This window comes from Mesitornis unicolor, unplaced genomic scaffold, assembly GCF_000695765.1.
Source record: "Mesitornis unicolor isolate BGI_N332 unplaced genomic scaffold, ASM69576v1 scaffold8261, whole genome shotgun sequence".
Lineage (NCBI taxonomy): Eukaryota > Metazoa > Chordata > Aves > Mesitornithiformes > Mesitornithidae > Mesitornis > Mesitornis unicolor.
In genome coordinates this window covers 10242-29910 of record NW_010161714.1, presented here as the reverse complement: position 1 = coordinate 29910, position 19669 = coordinate 10242, and the positions used below count along the sequence as shown (strand labels likewise).

At 46.7% G+C, this 19669-nt stretch overlaps 1 protein-coding gene across 1 annotated transcript in view; it reads right to left on the bottom strand.

Moving 5' to 3' along the window:
- MAPKAPK3 (mitogen-activated protein kinase-activated protein kinase 3) overlaps positions 1 to 1832 on the bottom strand; it is a gene marked incomplete at its 5' end in the record, with an annotated part of 12774 nt that extends 10942 nt beyond the window's left edge. The window contains 2 exons of the mRNA XM_010193416.1: positions 794 to 858; positions 1693 to 1832. Coding sequence (XP_010191718.1) covers positions 794 to 858; positions 1693 to 1832 — 205 coding nt within the window. The remainder of the gene's footprint in view (positions 1 to 793; positions 859 to 1692) is intronic.
- Between the last annotated feature and the right edge of the window lie 17837 nt (positions 1833 to 19669).

Below are 19669 nucleotides of genomic sequence, written 5' to 3'. Positions count from 1 at the left end.
ACACAAAAAAAAAGAAGAAAAAAGAAAGACTGGCCTCTATACCAGCCCTCCAAAACAGCCACAGTCATTTGCAAGCTCGGCGTAATTTTCAGTTCTAATCATTTTGTCAGGATGCTGGTTACAAACGCTAACGTTCTTACTCCTGAGCAGAAACAAGCTCTTGTCTGCTGTGAATGGACAGGAGAAGCAGAGTCAGGCTCACCTGTGGTCCTCTGCAAATAATAAACAGTAAAGACAATACAATGGCAAGGCTGTTCTACTGCAAGCTCTGTCACTGACTCATAGCCGGTCTTGCACACAGTCCCTATTACAGATGAGCAGGCTTGTTTACAGTGTGGCTAATAGCACTTCCTTCAAGTAGTGCTTTAAAACCCTTGAATAAGAGGTGTTTCATCAAATGTGATTTGCTTGGTATATTCATCACCTCACAGCGTGGCTGTGCACAGTGATGCTGCTTGAGGGGCAGCCAGAAGAGAAATCACAGTAGGAGCTGAATCGATCACGTTCGAGGGGGTCTGGCAGGAGACCAGGGACCACAGTGGTTCACAAATGGAGACACTGAGCAGATTTTCCTCTAAACCTTCCACATTGTGCCCGAACTTGGTCAATTCTGGTAACTCCTGATTTTCAGGAAGTTTTAGAAATAACTGTTTAATACAGAGATGCATAGAAAATTGAAAAAAGAAATAAAATTATGAACAAAAATAAAATCAAAGAAAACTTCCTGTAAGGGGACACAGAAAAGGAGAAGCAATCTTTCACAAACTTTAAAATTCAACGTGTGGTTTTTCACCTCTCTCAGTGAAAGCTTGATCTCCTCTCTCCTGGATCCTGCTGACCAGCTCTCCTCCCTCCATGCTGAAACGAAGAACACACAAAAAATCCCCACTTTACTCGAGCAGAAAAGATCAAATTAACACCTGGCTGTGCATCCATGAAACCACACAGAACCATGGCAGGGACGGACCAGAAGGTATTACAGGCCCCCTATGCCAATGCTTCCTAGACAACATGCTCATTTGAACCAATGCACAAAGCATTCTGGTATGGAATAAACAGAAAACAGAACAAGACCAAGGAGTTTTGATGCTTTCGGTTTAATGTGCCCTGTCACAAGGAACGTGACACGCACGGTCGGGAAGTCAGATTCGCCAGCACCGGGGAGCTGACAGTAATCTGGTTTTATGTAAGAGCTGGAGATGAAGAGAAAATAAAGAAGGAAGCAAAGATCTCGAAAAGCATTATTAATTTGTTCCCAGGGAATTAGACAATAACTGTGGTATTACAGATCAAGGAGAGAACAGGAAAAGCTGGAGTCAAAATAGCAGCAAAGAGGATCATGTTCAATCATGGGATTTACATCTGAAACTGGAAGCCAATCGCAAGCAAAGCGCATCACGTTTGTACAGGCGCATCTTTCGAGGTTGTATTAATTAGCCAATGTTTTAATGAGGACAATTGTCACGGAGTACAATTTACGTTCTGGCTGAGGTTCCTCATTCCCCTACCACACAAGAAGGCTGGAGCAGCTGTACATTTCCCTACCAGGTCCATGAAGACAACAAAAGGGTTGCTGTGCAAACTAAAAGGCTGCTGGGAAAGCTCACCTAACTGCCATCTAAGCCAACACATTCTCCACTCCCTCCACCCCTCAAAGAGCAAGGCTCGGTGGGGGCTGCTGCTGGTCCATACCATTCCATGACAATGAGGAGGCATCTCTTCCCGTGGTGTATATTCTCATAAACATCCAGGACGTGGACAATGTGGGGACACCCTGATGCTCGCCAATGATACTCTACTTCCTGACGGGCTTTTGGGTTGTCGTACAGGAGCTGTGAAGAAATGGGAGAGAGCAACATCAGTGAGCCAGCATCATTCTGCTTTGAATGGGCACCTACGTGGGGTTGAGCTCGAAGACGGTGGCAAAGGCCACTCCTCACACTGTCGCCAGCCAAAGGATGCCAATCCATCGCAAGACTTTTACCATCTCTGGGCTGTCCAAATTCCTGGATTGAAGAATACAGAAACAACTGGACCCCTCAACGAGTGGCACTGAGGAGATTTTGAATCCGAGATGGAGACAGACCGATCTCATCCTCCTCTGGACGAGAAACACCATTTGTTTTCCTACTCAGTTGCAGCACTTGCAAACAGAAGAGAATCCCCCTGCAAAGGGCAATAACCTTCCCATCTGCCAGGAGAAAAGACTTCTAGGTGCAACACAAATCCTTAAAGTTCAGCAAGATTAAAACAATGAGGACTTTGACACTGATGCTGAATGTGCTCCTCAAATACCACACTAATTTTCAGGCTCAGAAAGGGATCTTTTCCTATACAGATGCTTGAACTCCTCTCTCTGTCACATGCAAGGCCGGTTTATTTTAAAGGCGCTAATCTCCAGAAGGGAGGCAGGAGCTCATCTTTCCTGATCCTGCACCCTCGTACACAAGAAATGCGTCCCTTCCCATTCTAAGAACTGCTCTGTATCGGACACCGCAACCGAGCTCGTGTGCAACAGGGGCGCACTGCTGACTCAGGCCTTTTCTCCCCTGCCTCGTCCCTCAAGATACCACTGACGCTTTATGACAGAGACTCTCTCTTTACTGCACGTTTATGTAGTTCCTACACAACACGGCTGCTATCTGAGTTTGATACCTCATGCCCCATAGTGATAATCACTGTAACGGAGCAGCAACAAAACCGACGCTATATAAAGCACTGTCAGATGCACTGAAGCAGAATAAAAAACAAGCAAAGAGCAAGCACCTCTGACCTATTTGCCTTAGAAAAGGACTGCAACAACTACGGGGGAACTGTTTTCCAGCAGGCAAACATGAAGTATCACTGCTGCACTATTAGGCCTTAGCCTGAAGCTCTTCTCACTCACGTTTGCTATCAGGTCCCAGTCAAAACACAACTGTATGATAATTGCTGAAAACAAGTATTAACGTGTAACCTGTCATTAGGGACCTAGGAATCAGCCCAGGAAGATGAGATTGCTTTTCCATCGGGTTGGCGAGCTAAGGCACAAATGGTGTCACGGGCACCTCTCAGTACAGGGAAACACAGGATTTAAAGGTCACGGGGAGGAAATCGCAGATTCTGGTTTCTTTATTGATTGAAACACAATTTACATCACTGGGGGAAAGAATGAAAAGCTCACACTTCTTTGCTGCTTCAACATCCCTTTCAGCAAAGCAGACACAGTAACACGGCAGAAAGGTCCGTAACCCGTTATGAAATACCAGGGATAGAAGGTAAGGAGCTTCTCTCCTTTTCCAGGCTGGGAACAGGAGAAGGGTGACAAGCCCTCCTCTGCCAAGCCACTTCTCTGTATTTCTGTGAAGCGCAGAGAGGCGGCAGGAGGGGAGGAACGGCCTCCAAGGGCTGCTGGCCCCTTCACTGCACGGGCACTGAGCCTCCTCACCACAACCACCCCCGGGCTCCCTCAGCTCTGCTGCAAAGGCTCCAGCGTGACACCAGACCTCAGCGGTGCGAGGAGCTGCAGAGGCTTTCTGGCCAAGTTCAATGCCCCGCAGCCAACCTACTTCTCCCACAGCTGTCGCTCTGCACCCAGAGCACACCCTGTCAGATCAACTATTGCGCCTCTTCCTTCCTGCTCCGGCCTGGCTATGGCCTGATTTCCAACACAAAGAACTTCCCAAAGAAAGAGATGGCTCCAGTCAGGACAAAAAGCCCGTTAGCGAGTCCAAGTGCAGTTGCTTTGCTTCTTTCAGCCATCAGCCCATTCAGCAGCTTTTCCTTCCCAGCCGCTGCGTTCCAGCTCTGTAGCACTGTCCATCAGCATTTTCCCCTCTGCCCTTCTGCGTTTGGGCTGTTGCCTAGAGGTCTCTTCAAAAAGTTCATTAAATTACATGTGCGACAACAAAGTCTAAACACCCTCAGGACGAACCAGGCCATTCAGAAAAGCATCACAGTGTTCACTGCTTCCATATTACTGCATTAATGCCACTTCTGAGCAGGATGCTTCGGAAACCTTCTCACCTATCCTGTGCTACTAATCAGACATCACCGTTCTCCTTACTAATGTTAACTGCACTGTAATCCGTGTATCTTGTGCTTGCACAGGGTGCAGAGATGTTGTTTTTCATGGTTGTACCAAATGCTTATGAAAATTGTTTCACAGAATTTAATTCTCGCTCTCTAAGCAGCTTCTACAAGGCATTTTGAGACACACAAGAACGCTGCCGTTTCTTTTCTCCAGCCCTACAAGCAAGTTTCATACACTCCTTGGTGCCAAGCTTTAAAGTACTCGTGTCAAGATGACACCTGGAGAAGCAGAGAAAAGGAAATGCAAAAATAAAGAGCAGATACATGTACCAAGCAACATCTGATATATCAACCGTTAACCTTTGGATTTCGCCTTCTTTCTCCTTCTTCTTAAAAAACTCATTAAATCTTTTCCTTATGTCTAAAACTGGAAGCCATAACTATACCTTTTACAGAGACGCAGACCTCTGTAAAAGGAAAGCCAGGCAGGGTTGAAAGCACCAATTTCTACACAATTTAGGTGGCAATTTAGTAACACAGAAGGAAATTCTAGCCCTATGGTTAAATTTAACAAACCTGCAAATAAAGCAAAGGACACTGCCACCTTCCTGGGGCTGAACAGAGACTGTGCTTCCCTTGCTGCAGCAGCTTCTGTGAGACTACGACCAGGCTGCCCTGACACTGCCCAGAAGCACAGGCGCAGTGAACAAACCCCGAGTTTCAGGGAAGTTCTCCAGCACCGCTGGGTCGCGCTGGTTTGAGGGCAGAGCAGCTCTGCCAAGCGCTGCCAGCCCAAGGTGCCCCAGTCATCGCCCTGGAGCTCCCACACAGCCCAGCTGAGTCACGGCTTGTGGGCAGCACTGTGCACCAACCTCACTGCAAAACGAGACAGAGCCAAGACACAGGCCCCATCTCCCAGTTTGTCGTGACCCAACACACAATGCTCAGCGGCCTTTGCGTAGCGGCGAGGCCAGGCAATATGGTTTGGAAGAGGAGCTGCGCAGTAGAAAACGGCCTTTTTGCTGGAGCTCAGCATTACTGAACCGCTGCCTAAAAGCGGCAGATGAAGCGAGTGTTAGCAGTTATTCACAGGGAGATCACCAACACCAGGGATTGTGTTGGGAAGGCAAGAAAGTAGAAGAGCTCTAGAGCCCAAGCCCTCAGTGATTCACACAGCTCCCCTCGACACCTGAAAAAGCCGCCGAGGGAGAGCTGCTCCATGGGGTGTGCTCTGCCTGTTTTGGAGAAACAAGAGATGTCAGCAGTGGCTCTGGGATGTCCTGCGAGCTCAGGTGGTGGAGGGAGGGAAGGCCAGAGCTCTAAATTCTGAGGATGGCCTAAAGCAGCTTAGTGAGCGCCTGCAAAACAAACCAAATCCTACACCGAGGCCTGGACGCCAGCTCTGGGGAATTTCTCCCTGTGCAGAATTTCCTGCTAGAAAAACAAATGGAGACTAAAAGGTGACACAGTATCTTCTAACTCCTTTTCCATCGATTCAGAGTGGTGTAAGCAAGAGAGGATGGCAGGAACCCTCGTACCTTAATGGTCTGATCTATACAGGAAATGAGCCCTGCAATGGCCCTGGGGAGCAGCAAGGAATTCTTGTGGACTCTGAATTGGTAACAGCAGTGGGAGAAGACAGCCATGGGCACAGGTACGACAGGCTGAGGACAGGAAACAGTGACCTGTTTGTGACTTTAATGTGCACTGGCAGATGACACAGATCACTGTCATACCTGCTATTATTCCCTACTTAGCGGATTAAGACCCACACACATGCTTTTTTTATTTATTATAAACGTCAGCAATTCCTTCTAGTTCCAAACAGTTACCGTGCTTGGATGAGACCTGCGACAGGCTCAGCTCTCGGGTACTGAACGTGCTGTGTTAAAGCAGCATCTGACACTGCAAGCATCTTTTACCTAAAGGCACCAATCCCAGGATCTGAACTCTCCTTCCATAGACAACCAGTTTGATAATCTTTACACTATTTTCCTCACAGGAAGGCTTCCCACTATCAAAACAGGAACGGGATCAGCAGAAACGTTCAGTCACGGCGGCCCTCAACATGTAATAGTGATGTATAGGCACTCAAATACAGCTCTGGTTCTTTTTCTAGCTGGGAAAAACCAAAATGTCTGCTCAAGCATAAGTGGGCAAATGTCTTGATTTCTTTTGCCTTCTTTCCTCTTTGCACGTAGCTGTTACAAAACTGCTGAATCCTACAACTAAGCCTTGGAAGCTCAATTCACGCCGAGGCACAGAAACCACCACCACTTGCTGCAGCGCAGCTCCTCCAGTCGTTCTTTATGCAGGAGGGGTTGATGGCAAAGGGAGGCTTGGATAATGTTTCTTTCATCTCTCACCCCTATGCTACAAAAAGAAGAGAGGGGGAGGAAGAAAAAAGAGCTATCACTGTGGCTCTGGACATTTGGTCTTCTATCACATCCTGATTATTTGCACTACATCTCTTAATTCGATGCTAACAATCTCGATCTGTTTCCAGATCTCTTCACACGGGATAAAGCCACGCTTTGTGTTAGAACGCCAAAGGAATCGAAATGATCAAGGTTTTCTTCTTCACACATCAGCACTGCCAGTCAAGCTGCAGCGAGAGGCATGTGTCTTTGTGGAATGGCAGCCCGGCAAGCGGGGAAATCCATACATGCAGATCTTAACGAAAGCATTGAGCGTTTTCATTAAATACAAGACAGAACACATTTCTGCTCAAATTATTTAGTACTGAAGCATCAGTCTATGGAAAAGGGATCAAACCAGCGTAGGCACAGGCGGGTTATCACTAAACCTTTCCCTTTCCTGCTTTTATTTCAAATCCAGCTTAGGCTATGAGAAATTAAACCTGCTTGGAGTCTTCACTGCCACACGCGGCCAGCCCGATGCTCCCGCAGTGGGCACTCACTGGCAGCTCCCCCAGTGCTCAGGCACACAGCCGGTGTCAGGGGTGGCCTTCTCCCGGTCCACGACAGCACAGCCGAGCGGCGCAGTTTGCAGCACTCCCGAGCATCGGGGTTTTACTGTCCGCACCGAGGAACCCTTCTCCATCCACCTCCTCTCTCCAGCCATTCCACCTCTCCTCGGCTTATCTTCTGAAGCAGCAAAAGCTACAGCAGATCTGGTCTCCTGCCAGCGTACGCGAGAACGGAGAGGGCTCAGAGGGGACTGCCTGCATGCGGTGTCAGAGCCACACTCTGAAACCAATTTACTGCTGACACACAAGGCTTCACACTCCTTAAGCCCACGTTTTAAGGGAGAAATAGGAGGAAAGAGTAGAATGGACAAAGATAAAAGGAAGAGCTCTATTGAGACATGCTCTATTGTAAGCATTTGCGCACCAGACGTATAGCAAATCCACTGAAGAATTTAGCTCTCTGAGCACTCCTGCTCCCCCATCCCCAGAGAGTGCACACCACATAAATATTACTTTGCTCCAAGCCTCTTTCCTGCAGTGAATCAGCGAGGTCTCTCAAAAATAACTGAATTGTGTTTATGGTAGCAGTACTCAAATCAGCACCAGGCACTCAGTATGACTCTACAACCCGAGGTAAATAAATGAGACATACCGCTAATAATTCTCTAATTACACATGCATCTAGCCATTCACTCTGCAAAGGTCAACTGTCTTTGTTCATAAATGTTAGCGGAGATACGGCAAATACAACTGAAATGGCAAAGCAGTGGGCCAGACGACGTCTCAAAGGTATCCCCTTGAACACGCGAGGTTAGCATGAAAAGCAAGCACAAAACCTAAAAACACGCCCATGAAGAAAAGCTGCTGTCCTGATAAACACTGATATATTCCACAAATCCGTCTGAACTGCAGTGCCAAAAGTACGCAGCTGTACATTCAGTACTATGGGGTGTACACAGATTTCAATGAAAAGCATGCTATGTGTTCTGCTGCAACCATAAGATCACTTTGCGTTTTAACACCGCGCTTCCTCTGCTGCGCGGATGGAAAATAATTCTTTCTGGCGCCTCAAGGTTCCAGTTACACTGCGTTGTGACAGAGAACAACCCAGCTACACATGGCTTCGATTTATTCAAAATACTGCAACTGTATTTTAAAAGAAAAACAAATCATCAGCAGCTACTAATGTGCTGTTACCAGACAGGAACATCCTCAGTTTCTTGTTTACACAAGGCGGCCTAGAGAGCAGCTCCTCTCTCCACCTTCTCCTTGTGACAGCTCCAGCCCCAAACGCTGCTGTTTAGCCAGCACTGACAACTGCCTTCAATACCTGCAGCCCATGTTCAGCAGCTGGGGAGATGTGCTGCAAAGCACTGCAAAACATCCTTTCTTTCCTTGATTTATTCACATGCACATTGTGACCACCCGAGGTGGAACACAACTGGACAGGGCTCCAGTGGCCTTTCCAGCCTTGGTTTTAAAACCTGCTCTTTGGGGATGGGCAGAAACAGGCAAGCAGCACCATTCGTGTTCATGCTCCTGCAAAGTCTGAACTCTGGCCTGCAGGACCTTGATACGGCTTTGCTCTGTGCTGAGAGGCTTCTCACCACCAAAACCATCACCTCCTTCCTCGGAGCAGGATTTTGGCTGCATACAGCACAGGACGCCCAGCAGCCGTGGCACGCACTTAAAACACAGGCTATATTCAGCCTGACACTGCTCCACCTACAGCATAGCTCAGGTTACCAGCGTAATGCCAGGTTTCCCAAAACTTTGCATGGCATAAATACCTACAGTGAATTTGCATTGTGATTCAAATAAAACAATCTGTAGCTCGACCACTGTTTTACTCTTCTGAGATGAGGAAAAGGAAATTAAAAATCCTAGCTGAAAATTACGCCACTTTTCAGGTTATGGTTTCACTCCAATGCCTGATATGGTATTTGCCTGTGAAAAGAAAAAGAAAAGAAGTAGGGAAAAAAACAAAACACCTCTACAAAACTTCACTCCTGCCATCTATGAGTTGATAAATTCTGCTAACAAGAATTCAGGTGACTTGGCTTCAGTAATCCATGTATCTCAGTCCTGGTCAAAAGTAACAGAGCCTGCTTGTGAAACCTGACTGCTAAAGAAAATTCCAGCAGTACAAAATGCCACGGCGCCTCCTCAGATCATGAGTCCATCCAAGTTTCTCTCTTCTTTGGCTTCAGCTATTCACAGAATACTAGAAGAAATTCAAGACTGTAATCTTGATCTCCTAGGTGCCCAACACCTTCATATGCTTGAATCAAAGCATTAAAAAAATCACTTAAAACTCTGAGACTTACACTATGGCCAACAGGTTTGCTCCCCTGCCACAGTGAAACCTCCCACGGGGAGGATGCACCTTGCCTGTACAGGAGTCAGAACGGTCTTGGGCACCAACCTGAGACACAGGTTTCCACCAGAACTTTGTCTGTCACAAAAAACTCTGCCTTTTTCTAAGTGCTTGTATTTCCTTACCTCTGTCTTTCTCATGTGCAGTGACTGTGATGCAGCAACACCTCCAAGAACCATACCAGCACTTTTTGTGGTCATGAATGGGCCAGAAGGTGTCTGCCAGGATGTGATTCTCTCCCACGCTTCCCAGTACTTCCCAATACAAGTTTCATTTTAACCACCCCCAATGACCCCGCTCCCAATAACATTACATTCTTGTTTTATATCTATATGTACGTGTGTGTATATATATAGTCTTACACTTGTGTTTTTCTTCCTAAAAACCAATCCAACCACAAAAAGCTCAAACAACATACGTAATTATTCTAGAGGTAATAGCCAGAGCACTCTAACCACTTTTTCCACATGAAGAAGGGGAAGAGCAAGCATCAGAGATGTTATTCTGAGTGCTTAATGCTCATTTTGGTGTTAACTGCCACGAAACCCAGCTCCGTGGGACAGCAGGACAACCATACCAAGGTTAGTGAGGCATGGCACGTGTTTGCTGGAGCAGGATGTGACAGAAGGCACACACCAGAAAAAGAATTACTGAGAAGATCTGAGCCTGGCGTTCCCTCCCCGAGTCTTCATGCTAATAAGCGGTATCAAAATTAACATAGGAGTGATAACACTGAACAAGGTAGAAACAAAAATTAGCAATGTGTTTAATCTCATTAACCACAGATAACAGCAGCTCCAAGAAGGACCCGCGCTGCTCCCCAGTCTCTCTCTGTATCTCTTGCATGTGTGACTACAGTGACGAAGATGAAATCACTCAAGAGGTCCCAGGAAGGGTGTGACATCCTTCCCCAGCACACAGAGCCCCTCTGGGGTGCGTGCTGCATTCAGGCTGTGGACACTTCCCACGGATCCGTCCTTCCACTCTGCTCTGCATCCCAGTCCTGCTTTTTGACCGTTCACACCTTAATGAGCTGCCCCCCGCCACCGCCGCTGCGTTCTCCTCTACGGCCCCAGCGTTCAGCAGCAGGATTCAGGATGATGATACCATCCTCTGGTACCACTGCCTGCACACCTGAACTCCAGCTGGCTTCCCCTCTCCTTCCACATGAATTCCAGATTGTCGTCCATGCGTGCAAGCCTGGCAACACGCCACCCCAGGCCAGTTCCTCCTCATATATTGCTGTCCTTGCTCCTCGTTCCTTTCTCTACACCCACATCTGTGCTGCCACATAACCTACCAGGCCAAGCGGTGTCTCTCTTCTGTTGCACCATCTATCTCAAGTGTTCCTACATCATCCAAACCCAGAAATAAACAACTACTCTCAAATCTTCCTTCCCCTATTCTATAGGGCTCACCTACTTCTTTTGAGCATTACTTTTAGGGGAGACTTGCTAAATCCGGTCAGTGGCACTGACAACAACTCTGTCTTATGTCCCTGACAGAAGAGATACTGGGATTTCACCCAGTTCTCAGGAATCTAACTGGAGTGACTCTGGCCAATAATGTCAAGTACTCACTCCTGAAAGATGTCACCTGTGGGAACCTGTCTTCAAAAATGAAATGAAACCAGAAGAATCTGTAAGATTTCTCGAGATGCTTCAAACCACTGCTGTGTACGTTTCCACACTCTCATTCGTGCAAGCTCTGCCATTGGCATTTTCAAGCAAAGATCTGTATCTATTTGCAAGTGACAACTCAGTAGACAGCCCAGCAGTGGATGGTTTCGAGGTCCATCAGGCATGAAGATCCTTGGAACTGCTTACTGCGTGCTGCAGAGACCAAGAGTGGTGTGACTGGGAGTGGAAACAGCCACGGAGCACTCAGCAGAGGCTGGAAATGCAAAGGAAGCCATTAAGAGAAAGAAGAAAGCAAACTGCTCTCCCAAGACTTCTTGTGCTTATTTTGTCTGACTATATATTCTAAAGCCAAGTAAACTATTACAGAGGAAGGAAAGAAAATAAATAATCTGGGGGAAGGGGGAATTCAACAGATGGAGTCGACATAAGCAAGTGACAGTGCAGTAAAACTGTCATTTACCTTGCAATTCCAATTGATTCATTTTCCTTGGTGCACCAGCTCAGCGACCCAGGGTCACACCTCTGCTTTGCCAGAAAGGCATCCGAACCCAGCACTCAAAACTACTCCTTTTCTCCCAAGCCCCACAGCACGCTCCTGGAGCAGGCAATGCCTAACAACACTCACTACTTGATTAAGTGCTCTTTAATATCCAGGACACTGGAAAACACACATCTCCTAGAGCACAGCTGGGAGCTGCCAGTCCACACACAGCCTAACAGTCTTTCCCCTGCCTTTCAGAAACCTTCAAGAAACACCATGCAAGCTGCCTTTAGGGAAGACCCCCAAGCCACATAAATACCCCATCCTGCTCACCTAAATGCCTCCTGAGCCACAGCTCCCCTTCCCAACCCCAACCGGAGGAGTTATTTGCCCAGCCCACCCTGTCTCCCACTCTGCCTGGTGAGGCACCACAGCCCTGGAGGCTCCAGAACTGCTGCCAGCCCCTGCTCCCAGCTGCTCTGGGCAAGCAGACTTGGTTTGCCCTAAGCTCCAGAGGCCAAGGAACATTTCTCCACTTTGCTGCACACTCTAATTCAGTTTTTAGCCACCTAAGCTCCCTCTGAAGATTTTCCCTATACCAGGACATGCTGTGGAGTGAGAGGTGGGAGGGCTCCCTCCCCAGTATCTGTGTTCCATGTCTTCGACAGATTTACATCTTCACATTCGACAGATTAACTCCAGAGGCCAAGGAACATTTCTCCACTTTGCTGCACACTCTAATTCAGTTTTTAGCCACCTAAGCTCCCTCTGAAGATTTTCCCTATACCAGGACATGCTGTGGAGTGAGAGGTGGGACGGCTCCCTCCCCAGTATGTGTTCCATGTCTTCAACAGATTAACTGCTTCACGTTCCCTGCAGCCAGACGGCAGGAAGGGGTCAGACACCACAAGGTAGAACAGAACAGCTTAAATGGAAGGGTGGGGTTTTTTTGCCAAAATCGAGAGCATTTCCTTCACATTCCTGAATTGATTTCCTTTCTGCTCCTGCATTGTGTTGGCTGCCTCATGACTATACATGCACAAGGAAGAGGAGGAGGATCCCAAGAATATGTGGAAACCTCATGTTCTGATGTCTTAGCTAAAGCAGCACCACGCTGAGGACTGCCCAGGGGTCAGAAAAATGGTATGTAGCAAAACCACTGCTGAAGAGAAATAATGTCAGGAATTTCCATTCTTTTCATCTTTCCAAGCTGAAACATGAATCCATTTCCCTCCCTTAAGACACTGTCCTTCCCCCCGCTCCCTGCAGCAGTGTCTGCCTGTGGTACACTGCATCGCTGGCTCATTTCCACAAGTCAGCGTGCCTGTAACAGAGAAGTCTGGGCTGGAGGAAATGGGGAGGAGGGAGTTGGAAAGCTGGGGCAATGGTTAAAAGGACCCGGATCCTTCTGGACCAAAGTCACCTGTCCGATGCCATACAACATCAGTACTGTGGAAACAGCTGTCCCAGGAAAGCGTTAATGACTTCTGAGGAGATGATTTCACAGAAGCCATGTGCCATCCGGTATCGTTCTCCTAGACGTGACACATCAGGGAACCAGGAAAACACACCCGCACTAAAGCCATGTTAACACAGAAACAGATTGTCTGAGCTGTGCAGCTGCCGGGCTCTCGACAGAGCTGATTCAACACTTCACAGCAGGCAGAGGCAAGGGGAGAAGGCACTCAGCCATGGTGCTCTTCCTGTCAGCCAGGAAGACAGATCCCCCACGGGACACAGGAAGGGGAAAGGAAATTCACAGATTTTAAACATCATGCAGCACTCCGTGAGGCCTGGACGATACCTGCTTGATGTGCAGGATTTTGTCCAAGACCTGCCAAGTGGTGGTCACCTCAACTGCTATGGGTTAATCCTTCTCCTATCACCAAAAATGCCTGTGTATTTATCTATGCATGGTCACATAACACTTTTCCAAGCAGTGGCCACTTAGAAAACCTTTAGAAACCATCTCTGGGTTTGTTTTCATCACCTGACAATCGTGTGCTGTAAGATGAAGGAGGAAGCTACTTGTCCAAATTCACAGGCACACCTGCGACCCTCCTGCCCCATCAGTTCCTAATGGAAGTTGTAAGAGCTGCTGACAACCAGCGAGAGACCAGCTCTGAGGAGGACCCCAGCAGCTCTACCACCACCCACTTCTGACTCCCACTGCTCCATTTGGGGTGAAGGAGGTGAATACCTGAAGGTTTGGTGAAACACCACCAAGACAGTGATGTATCGTTCTCATCGTACAGCTACGCAGTACAAACTCACCAGGTCAGTGCAATCACTTTCAAACTGCCTCTTAATACTACATGATGATACCAACTAGTGCAGAATCTGGAGATGTTTTTCAGACCTTAGTGCATTAAACCTTAAAGCTGCTGGAGTCTGAGTTTCTTCTTAGCAGTTGACTATCTAAACTAAGAAACTGGTATTTCGAACATGGGAGGGTGCTCTGCCAGAATTCACCATTATCCATCACTAGCTGTACATCCAACTGCAAGATCAGAACTATTTCAGTCAAACTAAAAGTTTCCACATGGAAATACACAAGGTTGGTAGGAAAGCATCCTTATGTCCTGCACAGAACCACCACCTGAATTACATACCAGACAACCAGCAGCTGATTTGCCTGAATTCCACTTCTGCAGAAATCCACTTCCAGATCCCTGCTCTGCCTGAATTCGATCGGGGTCTTGCACTTCACTGCCGAGCCCTTACAGCTCTCACGGAGAACTCTTTGTGTGCCTACGCTGTCCTACGTCTCCTGGTTTCCACTACTGAAACACAAGTAAGTGAAGTAGGGATATAGTCCTGAATTTCTCAGCTCCCAGCTGAGTGGGAACCACTGTCCATTTTGGGATGGGCATGACTTCTCATTTCTCATGAGTTTTAAAAGTTCCTAGTGTTTCTAAATGTGGGGAATACAAATTTTTGCATTCTACAGTCTTCATGCACTCAAAATACCATTTCCTGTTGGGTTTGAAGGGAGCAGCAGGGGGATTCAGGAGAGAGCCTGAGAACACAAGACACCCCTACGACCAGTTTGGTGAATGCCGGCAGAACCAGAGCTGCACACCAGGACTCGCGCGGGGGCTCTGCTCCGGGGATGCCGTACGATCCCAGCACTCAGTGTCCACAACATACACTGACACAGCAAGCACTGCTGGAAAAAATATGATTGCTCATTTCCCCAAAGGCTGTTACAGAAATACCTCTGCCTGCTTCGCTTACTCACCCCTGTGAGCCTTGGGTGAAAAAACCACAGGAGCCTTGGACTTGGAATATGGAAGCAAACCTTTTCATAACTCTGCAACACGCTTACCAAGGCAATTTCTAATAACAGGCGTTTCAACCTCTGTGTCAGAAAGAAAAACTCCCCTGCCTTTTGGGAAAGATGGAATAAGGCTTGGCTGCAGAAACAAGACTGGAGCCTGGATGCTTACTCAAAGGACTAAGCACATATTTGTCATGACCCAAATTCTGGCTACACCACAATAGCACTGGAAATAAAAGAAGCAGCAGCGCTATAAAGCATACAGCTTTATATTTGAATTAAGCAAATATTTAGGGACCATTTGCAGTGTTTGTTGTAATCACTGCACACACACCTAGAAGCACCTGTAAAAGAAACTGCATGGCAGTTCACAAACCTTAGGTTCTGACCCAGTTCAGGCAAGTGAGGTAACTTACAAAACAAAGTGAAGAAATAAAAGCTGAATCCTCCTCTTTGCATATTCCTGACAAAAAAACAACCCCACCCCAAGAAAAAAACCCAACAAACCAACACAAAACACCCCAGAATAGCAAGGCTCAGCTTGCACTGAAAAGGCTTCTGCGAAAGAGGAAAAATAGTGACAATTTATTGGAAGTGACAGATAGAAAAAGCAAAAATAACCCGAGCAGCAGCTGAATTTCTGAGAAGTGTTTATTGAGGGCTGTTGTGGGATACAGTCTTTACGTGTGCAGGGACTGCAGCTCACGGGCCTGGAAAATGCCTGCACGATTACACCATGGATTTTCCTGACAGAATAATTTACATACATGTTGCCTATATGAACTTTATGGTGTGGTGAAGAGGCCACTAAGAGACTGGGTTCAGGCATCTCGGATCTCTAAATAGTTTTCTCTGAACCAGTTAATACCCCCTCAATAAATAGATAATAAATAAAATTAGTCTGCCCTGTTCTTGCGATCAACAGGCCTTTGTGGTAATTAACAAAAATCAGATTTCATTATAGGATTAAAATTGCCCTTTTAGGCCTTTTAACATTGGTGAATTCCAGGATTAAGGTGCCTGAGTAATCTGAACACTGCTCCCTTCGTATGTATACCTTGAACACAGCATTTTACGCTGTTCCTCCCCCTTCAACTTCATCGTTACCACAGGCAGAGTACAACCTGAGCCTGACTGGGTTGCAATGCAGAGTGACAGGAACTGCTCTCTGCAGCCTCTCCCACCTCCTCGTCACTCTACATAGAAACTGGAAAGTGTAATATGGGAAAGAAGGGGTTTGTGGTTACCACGGCCGAATGCTACTCTCAAAAATCTGGGTTCCACTCTTGTCCATTTCTGGTGTCTTATGCAATGCTCAGGAAGTCAACCAAGCCAAATGGGCAGTCACTGATGGCCTCACCTCATCTCTTACCGGCCTGAACTGCAGTCTCATCTGCAACAGTCCTGGGCACTCGCAGTTATGACAGAGCTCGGGTCTGGAAAAGCTTGGCTTGAGTTAAAGGTGGTGGGGGGCAGTCAAGAAAAGAAACCTCATTCATGGTTATCAATTTGTAAAGGGCAGTGTCAGGAGGAAGGAGCCAGGCTCTGCTCTGGGATGGCCAATGCCAGGACAAGGGGCAATGGTCCCAAGCTGGAGCACAGGAGGTTCAAGCTGAAGATGAGGACAAAGTTTGTCAGGGTGAGGGTTATGGAGCATGGCCCAGGCTGCCCAGAGAGGTTGTGGAGTCTCCTTGTCTGGAGACACCCAAAGCCCTGGCCGTGTTCCTGTGTGACTGCTCTGGTGATCCTGCTCTGGCAGGGGTTGCACTGGGGGAGCTCTCCAGGTCCCTTCCAACTCCTCACATTCTGTGAAGCCAGGCTCGTCTCAGATATTTTCAATGGAGCTCCCAAAGTTCAGTGGGTAATTTTACTCTTAGAAGACTGCCCTGTTTCTCTGCTCCCCATGTGTGTAATAGGGACAACACAAATTTATCTTAAAGCAGTGTTGTGGAAATAACGACATTGATCCAGGGATTACAGTGAAAACGCCACAAAGCACAGCCAGGAGGAAATGAAAGAAAATTGTTTTCAGAATAGGTCTAGAATAACCTGAAGTAAAGAACCTTTGTCCATATGCTGTACAGTGACAATGAAAACAGCTCCTGAAACCAATCATTTAACAGCCTAATAATTTCGTCTCTGCACCAAAAAAGGCTGAAGTGTGGTAGAAAACACAGAGTGCAAGACAGTCAAAATATGTACATGTACTACATCTGAATGCTCAGTTTGCCAACCCAGTCCTGCTACCTTAGCAGGGAGTTATGTGAGAGATTCTCTAGTTTTTGAGAGGAAAAAAACCACAAAAAACCCCAAAAACAAACAAACAAAAACCCAAACCCACCCCAACGGCAGAACAACCCTGAAAATAACAAACCCCCTCATGCTGATATCCCTCATGAATTATTTGCAGGGCTAAAGCTCACGTATTTTTTGCACAGACCTCTGCCAGTTAGCTAAGGATGATAACATAGAACATGAAAACCGTGGATAAACAAGAGAGTGTAAAAAGCTTTATACCAATTAGTTTCACAGCTGCTTGATGACCAGAGAGAAAGCAAGAAACCAGGAGATTCTGGGATGCAGTTCTGCCTGGAGGGGGAGGGTGAGCACTGTACTAGGCAGCTTTCTATTTATTTTCTAGAAAAAAAGAACCCAAAACCCCAAACATAACCAAACCAACTTCCCCACAACCCTACAAATAACCCTCCAAACAACCCTCCTGCTGCTCCCATCTCCACCCCTGACCCCTTGCCTTAATCTCATCCTCCTCTCCCACCAAGCCTCACCACCCAACGAGCTCTTTTCCCACCCCTTGAGTACCAGAGGCCTCACTTGGTCAGCGCATCCCTGGTTCCTGAGGTCTGCTTCTCTACCTCCAAATCCCAGGCTTCAGTGACTCCTCTGTTCTGTTAGCTACCGCTTCAGAAAGTCAGCCGTTAAACCTAAACACAGCTCTACTGACCATCGAAGATTTACAATTGGGTTGAACCGGGGGTAATTTTAACAGCGACAGGGCAAGACACTCCTCGAACAAAATTCACCCCTCAACAAACTTCAAATTGAAGCAACAGGCAATTCACTAGAAGCTTCATTTGTAGGCAAAACTTCCCCCCCGCTCCTGTCTTACTACTGGAAACGGTTGAGAAATTTCTGCAAAGCCAACTCTTGCCAAAGTCTCTGTTCAGCACAGGAAATGTCATCCTCCAAGAACATCAAGACGAGAGAGGCCGCATGGATCAAGGCAATCCCAGCAGGAAGCAGGCCATGAGCCTTCGTCCAGCCCAACTCTGCACCTTCCCGAGGCACAGCAGAGCTCCCTGGTAAGAGCACCCATAGCATTGACCTCACAACATCACCATTTTTCCTGACAGCTATTTTTTAAATCTTTTCACACAAGATTTACCACATTAGTCACAGTCTTGACGTCTTTATAAAGATAAAGCGCTCTCTTAACAGATATTTTGCCTGAGCAAGAACAATGACTTTGGTGGTTATTTCTGTTTCTTTCCACAGTTATCTCTGATACCGCCTGAGAAGCTAATTTCATCAGAAAAGCAATCAGTATTTTATCTGAGATGCCTTTTCCTGATGCTGTCTTCAAACGTGACATATTCAGCTCTCATCACGGCTCACCCTTGCAGACACCCGTTATCCAGAGCCATCTATGCTTGGAACAACTCAGTTGCTGTGTTCCCGTCTTTCCTGATAGGCGCTATCTGTCACGGTGCTGAAATTCGCAGGGTGCAGACCACAGTTCCATCCACACGAGAAGCAGTTCCAGCACCACCATTATTTTACTGAATCAGACGAATGACCCCTGATGCACCAAATATAACTGAGGATCTCAAGTGCAGCTGCACAGAAAGTTCTTTACCTTTTTATAGGCTGCTGTGCTGTCATCCATGAATCCCCAAAAGAAATAAACTAGTACTCAAGAATCAGTATGCATCGTTTTCAGTGTTCTGCCCATTTCTCCCACCTCCTGGAGAGCTACCTGCCTTCCACTTTGTTTTCATTTTGTAACACCATATTGGTTACTTTGCTGTTATTCTGTACCTTTTACTTCTACTTGAAAATCATTCACAGAACCAGAGGAATCAATGACTTAACAAAGCTCTCAGCATCTTCTACTGTAACTTCATCATTCACTTTGCTCAAATTCAGCCTCATTTTTCTAGGAAGATCAGGTGTTGTAAGGAACCAAAGACCTGAATAAAAGACTTTCTATCTTTATTAATGCCTGCTCAATTCAATAATCAAATCTACGTATTATCTTTATTGGACTGATACACTACACAAAATTGTGCCACTACATTGCTTTTTAAAAAATATTTTATTTTCTACCACTCTGATTTTGGTTTCTTTTAATTAAAATCATAAAAATAGTCTTTCAGTCCCAGTATACTTATTAGCATTACTTATTAGTATTACTTACACTTATTTTCCTCAGTTCCACTAGGCAACACTGTATCATTTGCATGCTTTATTTCTTTGTCCTACAAAGACCATGGATAAGTAATTTGCTACCTCCTATTCTCCCATTTCAACCTAACAGTAAAATGAGAGAAGTTAGAAGATATTTATTTCACGCTTCCTTACTTATGTGGCAATTAACAACAAATTACATGTTAAGAACAGAACAGAATTTTAAATAACCACAGTCAAACTAAAGAAGTCAGAGTATTTGGCCAATTCTATGCCAGGCTTGTTATAATACTGACGTGTCCTGCTCCAGCAGGGAGAACCCAGTTCAACAGCAGCAGCAAGACAGGGGACACAGGCTGATGTGCAATGCACAGAAGCAGCTCCTGGAGCAGCCAGGCCTCCTGGAAGGCAGTGCTAGCAGTTGGCTGGTGTGTGCAATCGGCTCCCCACGGACACTACAGGAAACACCGTGCCAGGACAGAATGAGGCGCTGTAACCTCAGGCTACAGGAGACTCAGTCTCTGGT